The sequence below is a fragment of the Aquarana catesbeiana genome, linkage group LG11 (assembly GCF_042186555.1).
Source record: "Aquarana catesbeiana isolate 2022-GZ linkage group LG11, ASM4218655v1, whole genome shotgun sequence".
Lineage (NCBI taxonomy): Eukaryota > Metazoa > Chordata > Amphibia > Anura > Ranidae > Aquarana > Aquarana catesbeiana.
In genome coordinates this window covers 226,341,627-226,361,071 of record NC_133334.1, presented here as the reverse complement: position 1 = coordinate 226,361,071, position 19,445 = coordinate 226,341,627, and the positions used below count along the sequence as shown (strand labels likewise).

Genomic DNA, 19,445 nt, shown 5'->3' with positions numbered 1-19,445 from the left:
CTTCATTCACAATGTAGTGATGTGTCAGTTTCTGACAAAGGTAAGTATAGAAAAAAAAATATGCAAAACATACTACTAGGAGGCCCTTTAAAGAGAGGGGTGACTGGAGGAAGGGGGCTTTGATTGGGCTTTAACATTGGCCTTTCCTGAAAACAAAAAAAAATTGGAAGCCATTATTGCTGACCTCCTTGCTAACTGCTTGGCTATAATGCAGACCATCTGGCTTCAGTACTTTCTGAGTCCCTGGTCCAGAACAAGTATGCAGATCACAAAAGTCAGAAGTCCTTATCCTTATCTGCATACTTGTCCTAAGTCAGTGACTCAGAAATACTGAAGCCAGGGGGATGTCCCTAATAACCAGGCAGCTAGCATTTTCAGAAGGCAGTAGAACCCCACTTAGTTTACTCAGGAAATGCTCCTTAAAAATTAAAATGACTGGTACTGTATTGCTGCACCAGTCTGGGAAATGGGGGGGGGGGGGGGGATGTACAGTATGTGTATGTATATATTAATTTTTCTTTCTTTTTTTTAAACATCTTGGGTCATTCTTTTTTCCATATTCACTTCCTTTTTCTCCAGTTAATGAACTCATTATGCTGTCTTTGTCGGATTCATACAATGTGTTAAGAAATTCACAGGAAGTGTTTGCTAGTAAAGGAGACTGGAACCTTTTAAATGTCACGGTACAGAATGACACCTATGGCTTCCTGAATAACAAGTACACAGTAGTCATTTATAAGGTAAATAATAGAACAAAAGCTTGGGTAAAGCAGTAGTACAGCAGTGGCGGCCACTCCATTAGGGGCGCAGGGACACCTCCCCCCTAATCCAACAGGGTTTTTTTTAGAAGCACATGATTAGAGCCTGAGGCTCTAAATGGCTTAAAAAAAGGGTGGGCTAGGGGAAGCCACAGAGAAGAAGACCCAGGGGGAAGCCGCCGAAAGCAGCCCATGACCTAGGCTGATGGGTGGATGAATGGGCGAGCGAGGGGGGGTTGTATGTTGTATTGCCGAGCGCCCGGGGGGGGATTTCGACTGATGGACCAACCGACCGACTGAAGGAGGAGTTTGACTGATGGACAGACTGAACGGAGTGGGGTGCCGGATGTTTTTTTTCCTGCCCCCCAAAAAAATGGAGCACCAGCCGCCACTGTAGTACAGTATAAAATTATAAGCTCAAACTGCAGCACAGACAGAGCACCTGAGACCTGCCTGGTCCAGGCTTATTTAATGCAACTTGAGTTTTCCTATTCTTCACCTGTTTGCATTATTTGTTTCCATCACCCATGTATCCAACTGGAATGCTGTATATACAGAGGGATTTACAGAATTAGCTAAATTTTACTTTATTCATACTGAGTGCCATATTGGACTTAAGAGCTCATTGATGCTTTGCTTGTGTACTGCAATAATGGAAAATATGTCACAATTGCCTCAAGTAGTCACTGCTGAGACAAATCAAACATCCATGTGTTTAGATCTACCTGGTTTATGGTAATGCGTTTGTTGTTAATAGGATAATTACTGTCCCCTAAACTACTGTTCTCTATGTTTGATCCATAAATACAGATTTGAAATGCACCTGTGCTCAGGCTATGGACTATAAAGTGGAGTTCCACCCGTTTTTTAGTTTATTAAAAGCCAGCAGCTACAAAAAGCATGGCTGCTGACTTTTAATAAACAGACACTCACCTGTCCCACGGTCCAGCGATGCGGCCGCCCGGAGCCTCGCTCCTCTTCTCCTCCTCTCCTCTGTGCCATCATAGCAACTGTGGGCACCCGGCCGTGACAGCTTATGGCTGGGACCTGTGTTGTGGCTCTGAAGATTGCTGGCAGGAAGGGACTGCCTAGGGCGAGAGGAGGAGTCGCCTAGGCGGCCAATAAGAAGAAGGAGGAAGTGGAACAGGAAGTCCCACTAAAAATAAGGTACACACTCCCCCCCCAAAAAAATAACATGCCAAATGTGGCATGTCAGGGGGTGAGGAGTGCTTAAAGCGGAAGTTCCACTTTTGGGTGGAACTCCGCTTTAAAGTGTATACATTTCTTTATTGTTTATTAAAAGACACAGGACTGTAGTAAGTCTTGGTCCTGTTTTTATATTGACCACTTCACAAGGTTTGGGCAAACCTCTGCATTGCCCCAGTCAATGACATCACAAGGGGGTGGGGTGACATCACCGGGTGGCTCCGCCCCTTCATTTATTTAGCAGCGGGAGGTGGCAGAGCTGTCTTTTGGTGGTTGCCAGCACTGATTGCAGACCTTTTTTTTTTCAGGTCGGCAGCCAGTGTTTATCATGGTTGACGTTGGATCTAAACTGTGGGACAACTTTTACATTTTATTAAAATAAAGGACTTGTCAGAAACTGGCTCCTGTCTTTATTTACACAATCTTTTTTTTGGTGAATGAGTAGGGGTACTATGTACCCCATACTCATTCACATGGGGGTACGGGAGCTGGGGACTCCCTTGTTAAAGGGGGCTTCTAGATTCCGATAAACCCCCCACCTGCAGACCACCAGCCAGGGGACATGGGGACAAGGTGCTTTTGGGGAGGTGTCTGATTGCTCAGCTTTAGAGCTGGCATGGGACAGATGCAGCATTGGATCGATGTTGCATCCACCTAGGTAAGTATGATTTTAAAAAAGTCTTCAAATCTTTTCACTGATTTAAAACAAGATATTGTCACTCTTTTTACATTTAAAAAAATGGGAAGAAATGTAACTACAAATGTCAAAATACAGTAACTGTTCACTATGTTTTATCACTTGTTCATAGTCCTTTGTTATTTTACATTAATACCCTTCAGCTATACATTGCTAGCTGGATATATTATTGTAAGGGTGTCTGCTTTAGACTCCCATATCTTTATTTTTTTTTCAAGGTTACAATAAAAAGAACCCCTGTCATCTACATAATCAATCTCATCATCCCAGCCTGCTTCCTAGTTATCTTAGACATCTGCAGTATGTTCATTCAGAGGTATGAGGAAAGACTTGTGTTCAAAATCAATGTTATTCTCGGGTTCTCTGTGCTCCTGCTGATCCTGAACAATATGTTACCTGCTTCTGGTAGCCAACCTATGTTAGGTATGTATGTAATCATTTATGGATCTTCTTATTACACCAAGGGATTCTTTTTATTCATCAAATATTTACATAAACCTGCTAAATTAATATACAGTATATCACTTGTCTGTTGCATTTGTTGGAAGTAATTTATATTATACTGTATTTATTCTAATCCAGGCAGGATTTTTTAGTTAAAGTAGGTCAGTCTAAAACATACTAACTCTAAATCTACTGGCAGCCACATTCTAATGCCCTGTACACACGGTCGGATTTTCCGACGGAAAATGTGTGATAGGACCTTGTTGTCGGAAATTCCGACCGTGTGTGGGCTCCATCACACATTTTCCATCGGAATTTCCGACACACAAAGTTTGAGAGCTTGCTATAAAATTTTCTGACAACAAAATCCGTAGTCGGAAATTCCGATCGTGTGTACACAAATCCGACGCACAAAGTGCCACGCATGCTCAGAATAAATTAAGAGACAAGAGCTATGGGCTACTGCCCCGTTTATAGTCCCGACGTATGTGTTTTACGTCACCTCGTTTAGAACAATCGGATTTTCCGACAACTTTGTGTGACCGTGTGTATGCAAGACAAGTTTGAGCCAACATCCATCGGAAAAAATCCATGGATTTTGTTGTCGGAATGTCCGATCAATGTCCGATCGTGTGTACGGGGCATAAGACTAATCTATCTAACCCTGTAAAGCAAAATTCCCTATACATGCCTGTTCTACAGCCGCTCCTGTATGGTCCCACGCTGAGCTGTCAGCGGCGGCTTCTCTGTGTAGGCATTTGCAGAAGGCAACCAACAGTGAAAGCCTCATAGTAAGTCTATGGGTGACGTCACTTCCCAGGCATTTCACAGTCGTTGTCAGCTGTCCCTTCCACACAGTAATCACTGCTGGAGACCGGACTGGATCGGCTGCAGAAAAGGTATGTAAAGCAATTTTTGCTTTACAGGGTTAGATAGATTATATGGCTCTGAGGAAGAGGCTAGTCCTTGAAACACATTAGCCTATTGAATCTTCACCTTCTCCTACCACATGATATGATGCAATGTGAACTTAATGATGCTGTACTATGTGATGTGCTTGTTATGTTTGTCATTTGGTTTGTGAGTATAATACTTACCATTTATTATATTAATAAAGCAATGGTTTTAGGATAAAGCACTAGGTCTGTGTGCCCTCTTTGTCTTTTTGTGGTTTTAGATTAGTCTTAGAATGTGTCTGGCAGTAGATTTAGAGTTAGTTAGTTTTAGGGCTGAACTTCTACTTTAACTAATAGCTTCAACTTATCAGTTTACTCTTCTGTTTTGTATAGGTATTTTCTGCTGTGTATGTATGGCAATGATGGTTCTTAGTATTATTGGAACTATTTTTTCCTCTTATGTGTTGGACCATTCTGTCAACCCCCAACATGTTCCTCCATGGCTGAAAACTCTTGTTTTAAAGTACATGGCACGAGTACTGTGCTTTAGGAAAGCACCCTCTCAAAAAAAGATGACCAGGAATGGAACTCTGACCAAAGGTTTGTGTGCAATGTAAGGTATATAGTATATTCTTGTTACTAATATTCCGAGCAACTGTTTATTAATGTTCCATGTTCTTTGGTTCAGAGCCAAAAACAAAGGCCACAGGTGATGTACAAAGGATGAAGGAATTACAGGAAAAGGACAACCTAGAAGTAAAGCTGTTGAAGAAACTGCTGTTAGAAATCCTAAAGATCCACAAGAGGTTAAACCTCACTAAGACTGAAGTTGCCAAGTTAGAATGGTTCCAAGTTGCACAAGTCATAGATAGGCTGGTTCTCATTTTGTATCTCCTTACTGTAACTGCGGTATTTATTGTTCTCATCTATGCTTGGGGACAGTGAATTACATGAATGCATATCTAGGGGATCCAGCTTAATAAATCATTGGATACCTTTTGGGTTACATAATTTCCAATATCATACCGTATTTAAAGTATAACTAAAGGCAAAACTTTTTCTTTAGTTTTGGATAGAATGGGAGGGATTAGAACACCTGTCAGTTTTTATTGCTGTCTGTGTCTGTTAGGAAGATTCACCCTCTCTATTTGTCCTGTTTACCATTATCATTGTAAGTAAAAGTAACAGAAAATCCCAGAAAAGTAATAGAGGGGAAATCTTACAATGGGGACACTAGTTCAGGTGACCTAGTGGTCCCCAAGGGATTCCCTACATTTTCAAGGATACAGATTGCAAAAAACATACCAACTGGGCTTTAAGCCCCAGTCGTTTGACAGCCCCAGGAGATTGACAGTTACTTTGTGTTTCTTCCATTTGCGAATAATCGTGCCAACGATTTGGTGAGAGTTTGTGTTGTCACCCTCTCACCAAACTGCTTGGCAATGGTCTTGTAGCCCATTCCAGCCTTGTGTAGGTCTACATTCTTGTCCCAGACATCCTTGGACAGCTCTTTGGTCTTGGCCATGGTGGAGAGATTGGAATCTGATTGATTGCTACTGTGGACATGTGTCTTTTATACAGGTAACAAACTACGATTAGGAACACCCTCTTTAGGAGAGTGTTCCTAATCTCAGCTCATTACCTGTATAGAAGACACCTGGAAGCCAGAAATCTTGCTGATTGATAGTGGGATCAAATACTTATTTCACTCATCAAAATGCAAATCAATTTATAACTTTTTTGAAATGAGTTGTTAAACTAAACCTACCATTAAAGTTATAGACTGATCATTTCTTTGTCAGTGGGCAAACATCCAAAATCAGCAGGGGATCAAATACTTTTTTCCCTCACTGTATGCCCCACTTCTTTACCTATCCCACAGTTCTTTGGAGGCAATTCCTTTCTGAGACCTGTTGAATAGAGAAAATCTTTCTTTGTAAATTGACACTGTAGAACAGTGTCTACTGTGTCAATAAGAATTAGGATGTAAAAATGTTATTACTACTTCACTGTAACTACCCTTGTTCATTCATAGCAGATTAAAGGGGCAACCTTCGATATTATATAAAGCAACCTTGCAAATGTAAAATGAACAAACGAATAAATAAACTGTGTTGTTAATTAACCTTTTGTTAACCCTAATTAACTCCTTCCTCCACTTCTTTCCTTAGGCATTGTTTTGCTGCTGACTTTTCTTTTCTTTTCTTTTTTTTACCACTTCTATTTATTTATTTTCCTTATTTTGTTTCTTAATTTATTACAGTGCTGCATTTAAAAAAAAAGTGCAAAATGGAAAACATTTATTTCATTTTGTAAATAACTTTTCCAAGAAGTGGGTAATTAATACTGCTCCTGGCCATTAATACAACACAAAGGGGTTAAAAGAGAAGTATGGCCAAAGCTTTTTTGGCCATACTTCCCTTCTGGGTCACAGGTGTGCACTTAGTTTTCCTCACTTGGAGGATCCCGTTCATATTGTCAGGATCTACCCAGCTGCCTAATTGACAGTTGGTTCTGGCTTTCAGCACTTGAAGCAAAGTGAGCTGCATCCGCCCCTCTCCAGACTGGCACTCCAGTGAGCGCTGGAGGAGCAGAGCAGAGAGTGGTGATTGACATCCACTGTTCTTCACTCTGAGCAGATTGAGAGCGGAGGAATCAGCGGGCATGTGATCACTCAGTTCTCAAGCTTAGAGCTTATGTGGGACAACTACAGCCAAAGGCCAGGGCCGTCTTTACCGCGGGGCAAAAGGGGCATCTGCCCAGGGCCCTGTCATTGTTGGGGGCCCTGCGCTGCCCGTCCCTTAAACCCTGCACACTGCCCGCCGGAGTTCGGCCACCTCCGGTGCTGGTCGCATGCTGGCTGCTCGCTACTGTCACTTGAAATACACAAGCACGGCTTGTGTATTTCCAAGTGACAGCGCTTCTCTTCCGGCGGCTGTTCTCATCCCTCGGGGACACACACGATCTATGAGAGCAGAGGAGGAAGGGGGCGGGGACTCTGCACAGGGGAAGCTGCTTCTGGGACTGGCAGGCTCCACGGACATCGGAGGACAACATGCTGTGAGTACACAGAGTTTTCCTCTGTACTGGAATGGGGGATGGGGGCTTTGTGGGAGGACAGCCTTGTACTTAGGGAGAGTGGAGCTCTGTATTGAAATCTGGGTGGGAGGAGAGCTGTGCACTTCTGCACTCTGCACCCACCTTACTCTGCACTCTGCACCCACCTCACTCTGCACCCACCTCACTCTGCACTCTGCACCCACCTCACTCTGCACCCACCTCACTCTGCACTCTGCACCCACCTCACTCTGCACCCACCTCACTCTGCACTCTGCACCCACCTCACTCTGCACCCACCTCACTCTGCACTCTGCACCCACCTCACTCTGCACCCACCTCACTCTGCACTCTGCACCCACCTCACTCTGCACCCACCTCACTCTGCACCCACCTCACTCTGCACTCTGCACCCACCTCACTCTGCACCCACCTCACTCTGCACCCACCTCACTCTGCACTCTGCACCCACCTCACTCTGCACCCACCTCACTCTGCACTCTGCACCCACCTCACTCTGCATCCACCTCACTCTGCAATCTGCACCCACCTCACTCTGCACCCACCTCACTCTGCACCTACCTCACTCTGCACTTTGCACCCACCTCACTCTGCACCTACCTCACTCTGCACTCTGCACCCACCTCACTCTGCACCCACCTCACTCTGCACCCACCTCACTCTGCACCTACCTCACTCTGCACTCTGCACCCACCTCACTCTGCACCCACCTCACTCTGCACCCACCTCACTCTGCACCTACCTCACTCTGCACTCTGCACCCACCTCACTCTGCGCCCACCTCACTCTGCACTCTGCACCCACCTCACTCTGGACCCACCTCACTCTGCACCCACCTCACTCTGCACCCACCTCACTCTGCACCCACCTCACTCACCTCACTCTGCACTCACCTCACTCTGCACCCACCTCACTCTGCACCCACCTCACTCTGAACTCTGCACTCACCTCACTCTGCACCCACCTCACTCTGCACCCACCTCACTCTGAACTCTGCACTCACCTCACTCTGCACCCACCTCACTCTGCACCCACCTCACTCTGGACCCACCTCACTCTGGACCCACCTCACTCTGGACCCACCTCACTCTGCACCCACCTCACTCTGCACCCACCTCACTCTGCACCCACCTCACTCTGCACTCTGCACCCACCTCACTCTGTACCCACCTCACACTGCACTCTGCACCCACCTCACTCTGCACTCTGCACCCACCTCACTCTGCACTCTACACCCACATCACTCTTCACCCACCTCACTCTGCACCGACCTCACCTCTGCACCCACCTCACCCTACACTCTGCACCCACCTCACTCTGCACCCACCTCACTCTGCACCCACCTCACTCTGCACCCACCTCACCCCTGCACCCACCTCACCCCTGCACCCACCTCACCCCTGCACTCTGCACCCACCTCACCCTACACTCTGCATCCACCTCACCCCTGCACTCTGTACCCACCTCACTCTTCACTCTGCACCCACCTCACTCTGCACCCACCTCACTCTGCACCCACCTCACCCCTGCACTCTGCATCCACCTCACCCCTGCACTCTGCATCCACCTCACCCCTGCACTCTGCACCCACCTCACTCCTGCACCCACCTCACTCTGCACTCATCTCACTCTGCACCCACCTCACTCTGCACCCACCTTACCCCTGCATTCTGCACCCACCTCACCCCTGCATTCTGCACCCACCTCACTCTGCACTCATCTCACTCTGCACTCTGCACCCACCTTACTCTGCACCCACCTCACCCCTGCATTCTTCACCCACCTTACCCATGCACTCTGCATCCACCTAACCCCTGCACTTTGCACCCACCTCACCCCTGCACTCTGCACCCACCTCAGTCCTGCACTTTGCACCCACCTCACCCCTGCACTCTGCACCCCCCTCAGTCCTGCACTCTGCACCCACCTCAGTCCTGCACCCACCTCACCCCTGCACTCTGCACCTACCTCACCCCTGCACCCACCTTACTCCTGCACTCTGCATCCACCTCACCCCTGCACTCTGTAGACACCTCACTCTGCACCCACCTCACCCCTGCACTCTGCACCCACCTCAGTCCTGCATTCTGCACCCACCTCAGTCCTGCATTCTGCACCCACCTCAGTCCTGCACTCTGCACCCACCTCAGTCCTGCATCCTGCACTCACCTCAGTCCTGCACCTTGCGCCCACCTCACTCCTGCACTCTGCGCCCACCTCATTCCTGCACTCTGCACCCACCTCACCCCTGCCCTCTGCACCCACCTCATCCCTGAACTATGCACCCACCACACCCCTGCACTCTGCACCCATCACTCCCCTACACTCTGCACCCACCTCACCCCTGCACTCACCTCACTCTGCACCCACCTCAGCCTTGCACTCTGCACCCACCTCAGTCCTGCACTCACCTCACCCCTGCACTCTGCACCCACCACACCCCTGCACTCTGCACCCACCTCACCCCTGCAATCTGCACCCACCTCACCCCTGCAATCTGCACCCACCTCACCCCTGCACTCTGCACTCACCTCACTCTGCACCCACCTCACCCCTGCAATCTGCACCCACCTCACCCCTGCACTCTGCACTCACCTCACTCTGCACCCACCTCAGTCCTGCACTCTGCACCCACCTCAGCCCTGCACCCACCTCACCCCTGCACTCTGCACCCACCTCACCCCTGCACTCTGCACCCACCTCACCCCTGCACTCTGCACTCACCTCACCCCTGCACTCTGCACCCACCTCACCCCTGCACTCTGCACAAAGCGCACCCCCAACCCTGCACTCTGTACATAGTGCACCCCTCAATGCTAGTGCAGTTTGGCCACACCCGCAATTTGCACTGAGAGGTTATGATGTGTAGTAACCTCTAGCAACTAATCTGTAAACTGTAATGATGTGTTGTAATCTCTGGCAGCCAATCACAATCGTTGCCTGATCTGCTGCAGTAAACTCATTTTGAGTCTAGCTGGGGGGGCCCCAATAAAATCTTTGCCCAGGGCCCAATCAATATTAAAGACGGCCCTGCCAAAGGCTGATGCTGCAGCATAGAGGTGAGTATGTAAGTGTACCACTACCTCCATAAGAAACGCTGGAAAATTGTCCAGTTTCCCTTCCCAGCAGATTGCCTCGGAGCCAGGCACATGCTCACAGTCACTCCCTGGCTCAATAACATGTCCAAAAGTGTTATTTTTGTTGTTATTTTTGGAGTAACTGGGATAAGATCAAGGGAATTGAGTAGAATTCTCCAAAAATAAGAAGTTTGTACAGGTTAACCACTTGCCGACCGCTGCACGCTGATATACATCGGCACAATGGCAGCGGTGGGTAAATGGGAAAACCTGTACGTCCCCTTTAAGTGGCGGGGCTAGCAGGCACCAGCCTCGCACAGCGTGACCGTGCCCGCGGGACCCGCGGATTCGATATCCGCCGGTGTCCTGGCAACCGTGTCATGGAGCCGCAGAATGGGGAGATGGCATTTCCCCGTTCTGCCTTGTGACATGACAGATCACTGCTCCCTGTCATCGAAAGCAGTGATCGCTGTCATGTGAGTGGAATCCCATCCCCCCCCCCCTACAGTTAGAATCACTCCCTAGTACACACTTAACCCCTTGAACTCCCCCTAGTGTTTAACCCCTTCCCTGCCAGTGTCATTTACACAGTAATCAGTGCATTTTTATAGCACTGATCGCTGTATAAATGACAATGGTCCCAAAATAGTGTCAAAAGTGTCCGATGTGTCCGACTTAATGTTGCAGTCATGATAAAAATTGCAGATCGCTGCCATTACCAATAAAAAAAAAATAATAATAAAAATGCCATAAAACTATCCCCTATTTTGTAGACCCTATAACTTTTGCGCAAATCAATCAATATACGCTTATTGCAATTTTTTTTTTTTTTTACCAAAAATATGTAGAAGAATACATATCGGCCTAAACTGAGGAAAAAATTAGTTTTTTTTATATATTTTTGGGGGATATTTATTATAGCAAAAAATAAAAAAAAAAATTGCTTTTTTTTTTCAAAATTTTTGCTTTTTTTTGTTTATAGCGCAAAAAATAAAAACCACAGAGGTGATCAATACCACCAAAAGAAAGCTCTATTTGTGGGCAAAAAAGGACATCATTTTGTTTGGGTGCAACGTCGCATGACCACACAATTGTCAGTTAAAGCGACGCAGTGGCGAATCGCAAAAAGTGCTCTGGTCAGGAAGGGGGTAAAATCTTCCAGGGCTGAAGCGGGTAGCCTCCCTGGCGGTATTCCCGAGTGTGGCTCGGGGTTAAATTTCAGCATCATTAGCGGTAACCCCGAGCCAAACTCGGAATTGCATTGCAGGATCCTGGTGCGCTTTACTTACCTTATCCCCAGGATCCTGCGATGTCCCCCCCGCTTTGTCCGCGGGCTCTGTCCTCCTCCCGAAGCCTCTCTGTGCCAGGCTCCGTTCGATGCAAGCGTCGCGACGCACAGGGCGGAGCCTGGCGGCAAATTCAAAAAAGTGAAAAATCATAACAGTACTGTATGAAATGATTTCACATACCTTTTGTCCCCAGTGCTTTGTCCAATGCCCTGCATGCAGTGTTATATGATATATACTGTTCTTTCTGCCTGGAAACTTGAGATTGTCCATAGCAACCAAAAAGTGTCCTTGTACGTCAAAAGTGGTTTTAGACCAGCTAGAAAACAGCGATAAATTAGAACACTTGCAGAATTGAGCAATAGTGAATCGTGGGGAAATTTATTTTATTATTATCATATTATTATTTTTTATAATTATTTATTTATTATATTGTAATTTCTCATTTTGTGTTTCAAACTTCATCATACCCGAGATGTCTACTAGACTATTGTTTGGACACATTTAAGCGTGTTATTGCTAAGAATTACAAGCCTTCAATATAAAACACCACATTTCTATGCAAAATAATTGTACCACTTTGAGACGCAAAAATCTGAAATAATCATACCGCCAGGGAGGTTAAGGACAGTAAACTCCTTTCTATAAAAAGCCAAAGCAAAAGCCCTTGCAATTGCAAACTGCGGACTTGGATTGCAGTGGAAGCATTGAAATGCAGGCTTCTTTCTTTAGAGCACCAAGAGCAGAGTACCTTCACAAAGAACCAGATAGACTAATCTCCTCAGGAAACCAGCCGATGTCCCCTTTGGTGAAACACATACAGCTTACTCTCCAGCACAAGAGGGGTGGCAGCAGCCAAGAGTCTCTAAGATCTCTCACAGCAGTCTGTACTGCTGTCCAGGGACAGTTGGTTGCCTCCTTCCAACTTCCAAGTCACACCTTGCTCCAGTGATACCAGACTAGAGCTTCAGCAGACAGCCTCTCAGTCACCTCTCTGTAGCTTCAACAACCAGGCTCTCAGGTTGCCCATCTGAGTTCTCAAGAACAGCAAGCACATGGCAGTATTGCCCTCAAGGCAGGACCCTCCCTCTGCAGGCTAAGACCCAGAAGCTTTGTGCCTCACATTATTTATACAGACTCCCAGCAGCCTTTAGGGCCATACATCCTTGGGATTGGCCAGGGTTGTATAAATATTCATGCTGCCATTTGCATTGATTCACACCTATGTTCCAGAGAGTTCTCCAGCTCTCAACTCTGAGCAAACCTAACTAATGACATGTGGCTGCACTGATTACAGTGAGCACAACTAAATTTACTTAATGCAGCAATTTCAGCCACACTGGTTACAGTGAGACAAGCTAAATTTACTTAACAAACAAAATACAGCTCCACTGAACACAGTGAGCCAGCACGAAATCTAACTAATCCTAGCACCTATCTAGGAAGGTGCTACATATGTTTGTTTTTTATATAGCCCAAACGTCTCCTTTAATATTACCACTGGCCACTAATGAAACACAAAGGGGTTAATTAATATTGCCACTGACCACCAATGGGGAGGGATATTTTAAACAGCACTGCCACTTACCATCAATAAAAGAAGAAAGTTAAGGGGCTAAATGAAGCCAATGAATGGGGATTTAAATAGCATAACACCAATGGCAATCAATATAGGGGTTGTTATTGTCGGGTGGGGGTGAAGGGTCTGGGTTTGTGCAGTTTGGCATTATTGATGTGGGCATCGGATGACATCTCAACACTGATGTCTGTAAAAGCAACCTTGCAAGTTAAAAAAAAAAAATCCTTCCGCGGACTTTTCCAGTCGAAAATCTGACGAACCTTAGATTTGAAACATGCTTCAAATCTTTCCGACGGACTCGAGTCCGGTCGAAATATCCGTTCGTCTGTATGCTAGTCCGACGGACGAAAACCCACGCTAGGGCAGCTATTGGCTACTGGCTATCAACTACCTTATTTTAGTCCGGTCGTACTTCATCACGTACAAATCCGTCGGACTTTGGTGTGATCGTGTGTAGGCAAGTCCGTTCGTTCAAAAGTCTGTCGGAAGTCCATCAAAAGTCTGACGAAAGTCCGCCGGAATGGCCGGACTTTTGTTGCCGAAAAGTCCGCTCGTGTGTACGCGGCCTTAGTTTTATGTTTCCTTGTTGCCCGACTCTCCCTTTTCAATCCACTATCAAAATCTATGGAGATGGGTGCATTTCCTGTTACATGTTCTGCATTTCTAATCATGGGGAGTTTTTAACTTGTTATGCGTGTTATGTTAAGCATTTTCTATGCTGTGTAGAATGTTTACAAGAGTACTTGTGATTGCTTTACCTACTTGATCTCCAGAGTTTACCCCCTTCATGACCAGGTCGTTGTTTGCTATTCAGCGCTGCGCTAATTTAACTGGCAATTGCCCTGTCATGCAACACTGTACAATAATGAAATTGATATCATTTTTTTGTTGTATTTGATCACCACTGGGTTTTTGTTTTGTTTTTTATTATATAGCTGAAAAAATACTGAAAATGTTGAAAAAAAACAAATTTTTTACTTTTCTGTTAAAAAAAAAAAAATCCAATAAAAAATTTAAAAAATACAATTAAGTGTATGTTAATTGGTTTGCGTGAAAGTTATAGCATCTACAAACTATGGTATATATACTGGAATTTACGCACCTATAGACGCTATACAGTAATGGCGGTGATCAGCGACTTATAGTGGGGCTGTAATAGTGTGGCGGTCAATCTGGCTCTAACAGACACTGGCTGGGAGGGACAATATATAATAGACATGGTGCACTACTGAAATATTAGTTTGTTTTCTTTTAGTTTTATTCTTTTTTTTGTGTTTGTTTGTCAGATCATTCGTTATGATCGAAATTCGTTATTTCGAATAAATTTGTAACTTGGGAAAAATTTCAAAATCCGAAAATTTTGGAAACCCGAAAATTCGGAAATTCAAAAATTTTGGAAATTCGAAAATTCGGTAATTAGAAAGTCCGAAATTAAGAACGAAAATCTGAAAAGGTATTGGAATTTCCTTTCAAATTTGGCTGTTAGTGAATGTAACAAATACAAATTTATCCAAAGTTATGAATTATCCAAACGTAATGAACTAATAATAATAAAACATTCTTATTATTATTATTAATAATATTAATTCATAATGTTCCATTCGTTTGGATGCGGCATTCGTTATTTCAGATAATTTGTAATTTCGGATAAATTCATATTCGTTACTTTCACTAACAGCCAAATTTCAAAGAAAATTCCAATACCTATAATTTAATAGTTAGTAATAGTTATTATTGGTTAGTATGTTATTTCAGATTTTCAAATTTTTGGGTTTTAAAAATTTCGGATTTTCGTTCTTGTTTTTGGATTTTCGTTCTTTTGATTTTTCAGATTTTCAAAGTTTTCGATTTTCAGATTTTCTAATTTCCGCATTTCCAGATTTTAGATGTTTCAAATTTTCGTTCTTTTGAATTTTCAAATTATCGCTTTCGGAAAAATTTGTTTTTCATTAATTTGAATATTTCCAATTTAACAAATTTGTTGAATTTCATCGAAAAACGAATTCGGAACGAAACAAATTGCACATGTCTACTATTTAACACTGACATCGCTAGTGACACTAATACAGTTATCAGTAATAATACTTTACACTGTACTAATGAGGCTGGGAAGGGGTCAACATCAAGGGGCAATCAAGGGGTTAATTGCGTGCTTAACAATGTGTGCTGCTTTTACTCACAAATATGGCTGTTTTTTCTCCCAGTAATTCAGGGAGAAGAAACAGCCAGGTGCTGTTCTGTGTACACAGTTCTGTGTGTATATTTACTGCGAGTGGTCGGCAGGTGGTTAAAAAAGTAAAAAAAAAAAAAAAAAAAAAAACAGCAAAAACAGAGAAACTTTAGCACAATTTTGTTTTTTTAGACTTTGTTTTGCATTACAGAAAAAACAGCTAAAAGTTTGTGCACATTTGTTTAAAGCCTAAGTTTAGTAACTATTAATCTGATGTGTCCTTAGTGCTCATGGCTCATGGATGGATTCCTTGAAATCTTCATCCTCTGTTCCCACCACCTACCCACACCTCTGTAATCTTCCAGTGCAGCGGAGGTTAATAGAACTGAGAAAGCTGTGACAGGCACTCATCAAGAGTGCCCGAATATGCTTCCTTCTACCATTTACAGAAGCCTAAGGCCAACCGTACATGGTGTGAATTTCTTGCCTGCAATCACAGGTTATAGGAAAGACATTTTCATGATTTCCCATCAACACAGATTGTGCTGACAGGGGAATTGTCTTGTCCTCGTGGGGTGTCCCGGTGGGGTAACCCTTTCCCGCTGGGAGAAGACAGTGAATATTGCTAGAATATAAAGTGCCACACCAGAATCTCCTGAGGAAGCTCTATCGAGTGAAACATGTTGAGAGTGGTAGTGCTTTGACTTAATATACATGTATAGAGTAATCACTTTTTGACTTGAATGAATTTTTGGTCTTGTGTTTTTTATCTCTTAAAATAAAATGTATTGATTTTAATGCTATTTAATGCAGTTTCAATCTTTGTTATATAACACCTTTAAAGTTCAGAGGTTTGTTACCTCTCTTCCCCCTTATAATTTTGTTTTGAATATGCTCCAGAGCATAGTAAATGAGCAGAAACTTTGCTTACTTCAATTGTCCAATCATGTGCAAGCAAAAAAATGCTGTTTTTTAATTTTCCTTGCATGTAATTCTTTGCAAAGTGAAGCTTTACCTCATTTACTAAGCTCTGGAGCAACTGCTCTTGTAGAGTGTGCACAGTCTATTTGCCTTTAGTAAATCAACCCCTCTGGCTCTCTAAAATGCTTTTAGTATACAGTACACACCCATGTCATTGACCTGTTGACAATTAACCTAATTGCAAAATGTTTTTCCAGCTCTTCCTTCTAAGGCCTGATTCAGACCTATGCAGGTTGCAGGTTGCACATTTCAGGTTCATTTTGCGTTTTTCAATACATGTTTTTGATCCATTGAAGTCTATGGAACCAAAAACCAGAAAAAAGTCCCTGGCCCTTTCTATAAAATGCACAGATGTGAACCTGATCCATAGGAAACCGTGTTGAAATGGACTGTAGTGTGTTTCTGCAAAACTGAAAATGCACAGGTGTGAACCAGATCTAAGTATCACTTACTTTTCCAATTATTTTTTTCCCTGCCCCAACTTTATTGAGACGTGCTGCTGCCATCAGTTTCAAAATGACCTTATTTTTTTCATAAAATGGTAAACATTTGAATTGTTGTTCTATTTTTTGTGTGAATAAAACATCATTGTTTATGAGATTTGAAAATCAACGTCCCAACTTTTTTGGAATTCGGGTTTTGTACATCAAGTTCAATGTGATATTGTGTAGGTGTGATACAGATGTAACTCAAATATCCTAAATACATTTTTGTTTGGAGCAATTCACAGAAATCCACGTCTTGCAATGGTAATAATTTAATAGTTAAATGTGGTATCTAGATAAATGGCACAAGAGGCATGCAAACTGTATAGTATGCATTTCGCAGAGCCAAAGGCTTCATTCCCACCCCTAACCAATGTAGACACCCTGTTTTAAATGGAGGTGACTAGTAAAATGTAGTTCTGCAGGATGGTAATCTGCCCAGGCTAATGTGTAGTGTCTGATGTGCTGCTCCTAGCTGCTGTCAGTAGATGTCACTGGCATCTTTGGCAGTAGACAGGGGAGCTGCAGCCATGCTGGGTTATGAATATTTAAGTCCCTCTCGGCCAACCATGACATGACCTCAAACTAACTGGAGGAAAGTTCAAAATAATCTAAGAAAGTATTATTTTACTGAAAGGGTTGATGTTTGGAATAAACTTCCAGCAGAGGTAGTGAGTCAGTCAACAGTAAATGGCTTCAAACATGCTTGGGACAAACATAGATCTAGACTCAGACAAAAAAGGTAACAAACAAAAAAAAATACAAAACATGTATAAAAAAAAAAACAAAACAAAAAAACAGGCAGACTCAATGAACTACTCTGTCTTTTTTCTGCCGTCAATTTTCTATTTAACCACTAGGAGGCTTATTGCCAGTGGTGCATACTGGGGGAGGATATAAATGTTTGGGGAGTGGCCTGGTGAGCTCCCTGGGTAGTGGCCATAGCCTGGGGAGGTTTGTGCAGTCATTTTCTGTTATTAGAGCGGGCCTAGCTGCCCTGCTTAGTTGAGAAGGGTACAGCATCCAAAGTAGATCCAGGGGAGAAAGTTCTGCTGGAGGAGGAAGGCGTCTGACACTCAGAGGATCCTGGTACTTTCTTTGAAAGGAATGTATGGAGGTACTCACTGGTTATGCAGCTCTGAAGATAATGCTGCTGTGATTGCCTGATGGTTCATATTTTTACATACGTCAAAATTCTGTTTATGCACTGTGACAGGAAAAATGTGGTCAGAGTCTGGAAAACATCTTCCTGGAGGTAAGGTTATGATCAGGTCAATGTAGATAGAGATCTTTCTACAGTTCTAAATACCGATCGAAATTCATTGCTGGCAGACAAACCTCAGCAAGAAGGTGATGACAAAATACTTGGTCCTATTCTACCTGAGAGGCCCAAGGTCATTTACCGGGGTGCACCCTCACTTAAAAGCAAGATTGCACCATCTATCATCAATCCCCCAGTTAGACCCACATTTTTTCACAACTGGACAGGTTATTACCCCTGAAAAAAGTGTCTGGTCTGCCATCACAACTCCTGTGGTCGTAGAACAACCAAGGAATTTAGCTCTAAGGTAACTGGTCGATCTTATACCATCAAGCATTTCTGTACTTGTGCCACAACCCATGTGGTATATTTACTGACTTGCCCTTGCGGGAAGCAATATGTCGGTAGAACTATACGAACATTTACAGGTAGAGTTACTGAACATATCAATCTAATAAAACTTGGTAGTACTAAACATACAGTTCCTCGCCACTACCGTCAACACCATGCACGTGACCCTACAGGGACTCAATTTCTTATTATTGACAGATACGTTGCCCCATGGAGGGGTGGAGTCAGGACAAGAGGGGTATCCAGACTAGAAACCTTCTGGATCTATGAATTACAGACCCATCATCCACAGGGAATGAACGTAGAGTGGGACATTAACTCTTTTTTAAATAGAGCTTAATTGCCTACTTTTGCTCTGAGATCACCTGGTCCAGAAAATCTTATTTCTCACCATCTTGGATCCCTTCAGGTGTTTTTTTAGCAAACTCCATGCGGGCTTTCATGTGTCTTGCACTGAGGAGAGGCTTCTGTCAGGCCACTCAGCCATAAAGCCCCGACTGGTGGAGGGCTGCAGGGATGGTTGACTTTCTACAACTTTCTCCCATCTCCCGACTGCATCTCTGGAGCTCTTTGGGTTCTTCTTTACCTCTCTCACCAAGGTAGCTCCCCTGATAGCTCAGTTTGGCCGGACGGCCAGCTCTGGGAAGGGTTCTGGTCATCCCAAACGTCTTCCGTTTAAGGATTATGGAGGCCACTGTGCTCTTAGGAACCTTAAGTGCAGCAGAAATGTTTTTGTAACCTTGGCCAGATTTGTGCCTCGCTACAATTCTGTCTCTGAGCTCTTCAGGCAGTTCCTTTGACCTCCATGATTCTCATTTGCTCTGACATGCACTGTGAGCTGTAAGGTCTTATAAAGACAGGTGTGTGGCTTTCCTAATCAAGTCCAATCAGTATAATCAAACACAGCTGGACTCAAATGAAGGTGTAGAACCATCTCAAGGATGATCAGAAGAAATGAAGAGCACCTGAGTTAAATATATGAGTGTTACAGCAAAGGGTCTGAATACTTAGGACCATGTGATATTTCAGTTTTTCTTTTTTAATAAATCTGCAAAAATGTCAACAATTCTGTGTTTTTCTGTCAATATGGGGTGCTGTGTGTACATTAATGAGGAAAAAAAATGAACTTAAATGATTTTAGCAAATGGCTGCAATATTACAAAGAGTGAAAAATTT

The 19,445-nt window shown here is 43.9% G+C and overlaps 2 protein-coding genes across 2 annotated transcripts in view; one reads left to right on the top strand and one right to left on the bottom strand.

Moving 5' to 3' along the window:
• The window catches only part of LOC141112526 (5-hydroxytryptamine receptor 3A-like), a 39,479-nt gene extending 33,357 nt beyond the window's left edge, over window positions 1-6,122 (top strand). Inside the window, exons 6-9 of the mRNA XM_073605439.1 lie at window positions 580-740; window positions 2,880-3,084; window positions 4,395-4,601; window positions 4,690-6,122. Of these exons, the coding sequence (XP_073461540.1) occupies window positions 580-740; window positions 2,880-3,084; window positions 4,395-4,601; window positions 4,690-4,946 (830 nt within the window). The 3' untranslated portion in view covers window positions 4,947-6,122. The remainder of the gene's footprint in view (window positions 1-579; window positions 741-2,879; window positions 3,085-4,394; window positions 4,602-4,689) is intronic.
• LOC141112528 (inactive hydroxysteroid dehydrogenase-like protein 1) overlaps window positions 1-19,445 on the bottom strand; it is a 465,623-nt gene that overhangs the window by 78,565 nt on the left and 367,613 nt on the right. The window lies entirely within an intron of this gene.